This window comes from Silene latifolia, chromosome 9 (genome assembly GCF_048544455.1).
Source record: "Silene latifolia isolate original U9 population chromosome 9, ASM4854445v1, whole genome shotgun sequence".
Lineage (NCBI taxonomy): Eukaryota > Viridiplantae > Streptophyta > Magnoliopsida > Caryophyllales > Caryophyllaceae > Silene > Silene latifolia.
In genome coordinates, this window is record NC_133534.1 from 205538149 (window position 1) to 205541930 (window position 3782).

General features: G+C 42.3%; 1 protein-coding gene across 1 annotated transcript; it reads left to right on the forward strand.

The window, feature by feature from the left end:
- The first annotated feature begins 1815 nt into the window (after nt 1-1815).
- On the forward strand, nt 1816-3035 carry LOC141598472 (zinc finger BED domain-containing protein RICESLEEPER 2-like). Its single transcript, XM_074418184.1, has 3 exons — nt 1816-2347; nt 2579-2684; nt 2805-3035. Exons 1-3 carry the CDS (start codon nt 1838-1840, stop codon nt 2849-2851), a joined length of 663 nt encoding a protein of 220 aa, XP_074274285.1. The 5' UTR covers nt 1816-1837; the 3' UTR covers nt 2852-3035.
- Nucleotides 3036-3782: the final 747 nt, after the last annotated feature.

The window sequence follows — 3782 nt, forward strand, 5'->3', positions numbered from 1 at the left end:
TATCTACAATAGCCTTAATGGTGGTGCTTTTGAGACGCACTTGATGGATCATACACCAGGTTGGACTTAGGTCCTTTATGACTCATGTGAAAAGTGCTATTGAGAAGCACTTGAGCCACCTATGCAGGTGTGATGATCACAAGACTATGGGAAGTCCTGTGAACATGTCTTCCAATACCAAGTTAAACGCATTGCTCTAAAAGAGCGCGTTGCACTTTCGCGGAACGATCTTAATCTGAAGGTATGATATGTGTTGTGGCGGGTATCGACCGAAGCTCAGCTAGGAATTCAAATCGCAAGATATTCTCTCGTTGTATGTAAGTTATTCCTCATTTCACTAAAGTGTCAATTCAAATCGAAAGATATTGATACCTAAGTATCCAATCCTTCCTTTACCCAGAAATTTCTTTCTCTGTCTCTGGCGCCCCTAGTGGGGGATTGTTGGAAAATATAGGGGTTTTTTGCCTTTGAAGTGTTTCCAATTGTCCCACATTAGTGAGGAAAAGGGAGTTTTGTGGGTTTATATGTACCCACCCTCCTTACCATATCACTAGTGGGTCAAGGGAGGCTTTTGTGGAAACCTTGCGAGGTGCTTAATTCAGCTCGCACACGCGCGCGCGTCGTGCCCGTGCTCGAGCCCGGCCTGGCCCGGATCCGGATTCGTGATTCGGGATTTGGGATTTGGCAATCGCCTGCGGCGGGCTTTGCCTATCTTTTTGTGTCGGATCCGAGTTTCGTTTTGGACTGTGTTTTTTGTGGCAGGGTTTCAGGAGTCGGTTTTGGCTCTTGTAACTGATCTTTTTTCTGCTATAAATTTGAGCCTCTTCACAGCTTTTACACATACAGAAAATCACTCTCTTCTCTATTCTTCCTCTTCTCTGCTCTCTCATAATTTTTGGGTATTGCTAATATTATCGTTCCAAGTCTCACAGTTCCGAGTGGGTGGAACTGCGTGGGGACTGTAGTGTTAACCTTGGGGAACTACCAGCACTAGCTGATCGCCACCATGGTCGTACCGGATAAATAGTTTTCAAGGCAGTGGCTTCTACCACGGCACTACTTATGGGTTATACTTTCTGATCGCTTCTAATTCGTCTGGTATTTCTATTCTACTTCTGTTTCTGCATCTTTTGAATGACAATTGTGTGTCCCCTCTGTTTCTCGTCCTCCCCGTTACCGTATATTTTGTAGTTGTATTTATAGGGGTGTGATATTTAGGCTTTGCGGAGGTTTGTAACTAGAAGAATTGTACTTGCATTGTGCTTTGTTGTAGTTTACTGGCATCTCGATAGGAATTGTCACTAGTTTTCTTATCATGGTGAAAAAGTATAAAAACCTTATCTAATTTGTCTGCCAAATATTATCTCGTTGTTATCTTGCTACATGTAGGACTGGGCATTGGACGGTCCAGACCGGAATTTTGGACCAGACCGGACCGGTTTGGGCGGACCGGAACCGACCCGGAAAAATTCAGGTCCGGTCCCCGGTCCATTGTTTTTCGCAATTAGGGATGAAGTGAAGAACAGCGTGTGAAATGTAATTTTGTGAATGTGAGTATGTGACCTACGAGATTTGACATACGAGATTTGAGAGCCCAGCCCAAATCAGAAATAAAAGATCGTAGAATCCGGTCTAACCGGTCTGGACCGGTAAAATCCGATTTTCACCCGGACCGGACCGGAAACCTGAATTGCGAAAAACAATGGACCGGGGACCGGACCTGAATTTTTCCGGGTCGGTTCCGGTCCGCCCAAACCGGTCCGGTCCGGTCCAAAATTCCGGTCTGGACCGTCCAATGCCCAGTCCTAATGACAAATATTGGGGTGAGGTGGATAAAATGAATATGCTCATCTATTTGGCTGTGATTTTGGATCCAAGTTTCAAATTTCTTGGGGTGAGCATTGTTCTAGTTCGTATGTATGGGAAAAAGGACGGGGAAAAGTTAGCTGAGAAAGTTAAGCAATTTGCTTATGATATGTATGATGAGTATAGACGCATTTATTCTCCTATGACGGGTGAAAGTGGTGAGTCAGCTAATACATCTTCAACCAATTCACGGACAGCCCTACGGTATATGAGTAATATTGAGGAGCAAGTTAAGAAACAAATGAGTGGTTCAAATCCCCTTATTAGAAGCGAGTTTGATCGTTATTTGAATGAGCAAAAAGGAGAAGATGAAGAGAAGGAGGTATTACCTTGGTGGAGAGCAAATGCTATGAGATTTCCAACTTTAAAGCACATGGCTAGGGATGTTCTAGCAATTCCTATATCAACCGTGGCATCTGAATCTGCATTTAGTGCTGGAGGGCGCACTCTTGATTCGTTTAGGAGCTCTCTAGCACCAAAGGTAAAGTACACTATTTTTTTTCGTACTATTTAAGATTACTTGACTGTAACCATCTTTTAATTTGCAACTTAGAACCTTGCTTTTTGCCATCACTACATCTGTTTTTTTTGTGAAAACTTGGATTTATATTGTTCAATCAGATTGTCCAACCTATCAACCACATCCTGACCGACTGGTTCTTTGCTTTTTAATGGATTAATTTGGTCATTATCTTATTTTGATTTGTGTAAGATGGTGCAAGCTCAAATATGTGGGCAAGATTGGATTCGAGCATCACTTCGTGAAGATAAACTTGATATGGAAGAGAGCTTGGAAGATCTTGAGAAACTAGGCCAAGGTCACTAGTACTATACTCTTATCAAATTATTCTACGATATAATTTCCTTGGCGTCTTGTATTTTTTTTAACTTGACTATTAAGTGTTTTTACCTTTCTTACCTCTTGTTTTCTTTGGCAGAGTTTGAGAAGATGAAGGCGGAAGATGACACGATCTTTGTTTCATGAAGTCGCGGAACGGAAGTGGGTAATTTTTTGCGTCGACACCTCCGGGGATCTTGATAACATCTTTCTTATTTTGGGTACCAATGGACATTTGAACTTGGACTGTATTTTTAAAGCTTTAAATGTTCTCAATGATGTACTAGTATTCTAGTTTTGGAGCCATTGATATACTGTATTTTTTGGAGTTTCCACAAATTCCACTTATGTAATTATGTGTAGCAAACTAGAGTGCTACCTAGATGTGGTTTTACATCATTAAATAAGAATTAAGATCTGCTAGTGTTAGCCTGCTAGGTGTTCAGTGTGCTACAGCCTACAGCAATTCCGGTCCTAACCGGTCCGGACCGGTCTAAACCCGGAATTTTACAGGTCCGGTCCAGGTCTTGAAATTTTAGATACCGGTCCGGGCACCGGTCCATGCAATATCACCATTCCGGTTCCGGTTCAGACCGGTTCAGGTCCGGTCCGGTCCGGTTCTGGACCGATGCCCACCCCTAGCTACATGACACACCCTTCTCTCTCAGTTTCTTATTGATACTCGGTTAAGACCAACTAATATCACCTCTTTGACTTTTATTTATTTGGCCCAATAACAATTGCGTCTTAATCTGACTGTCATTTGGTAAGCGGATAAATTTTGGACCTCATTGGTTATATGCCAATAACACACTAAAGTGGGCTAAATGAAAATAAAAGGCTTAAAGGTGGTTTTCAATCCATTTTCTCGGGTAATAAGCGTAAAGAGTCGTTAATTGTAACATTGTCAATTTTCATTTAGTCATTAAATTTTAGCCTCGTCATCGGGTACCCATAAGGCTAGGTAGACATTTTGAGGTGTCTACAGAAGCCCCCACTTTGACCGACTCTGAGTAAGACGAAGGTCAAAGTAGTCCAGTCGGGACAGATAAAGGATAAGAAACGTACCTTAGCCTCT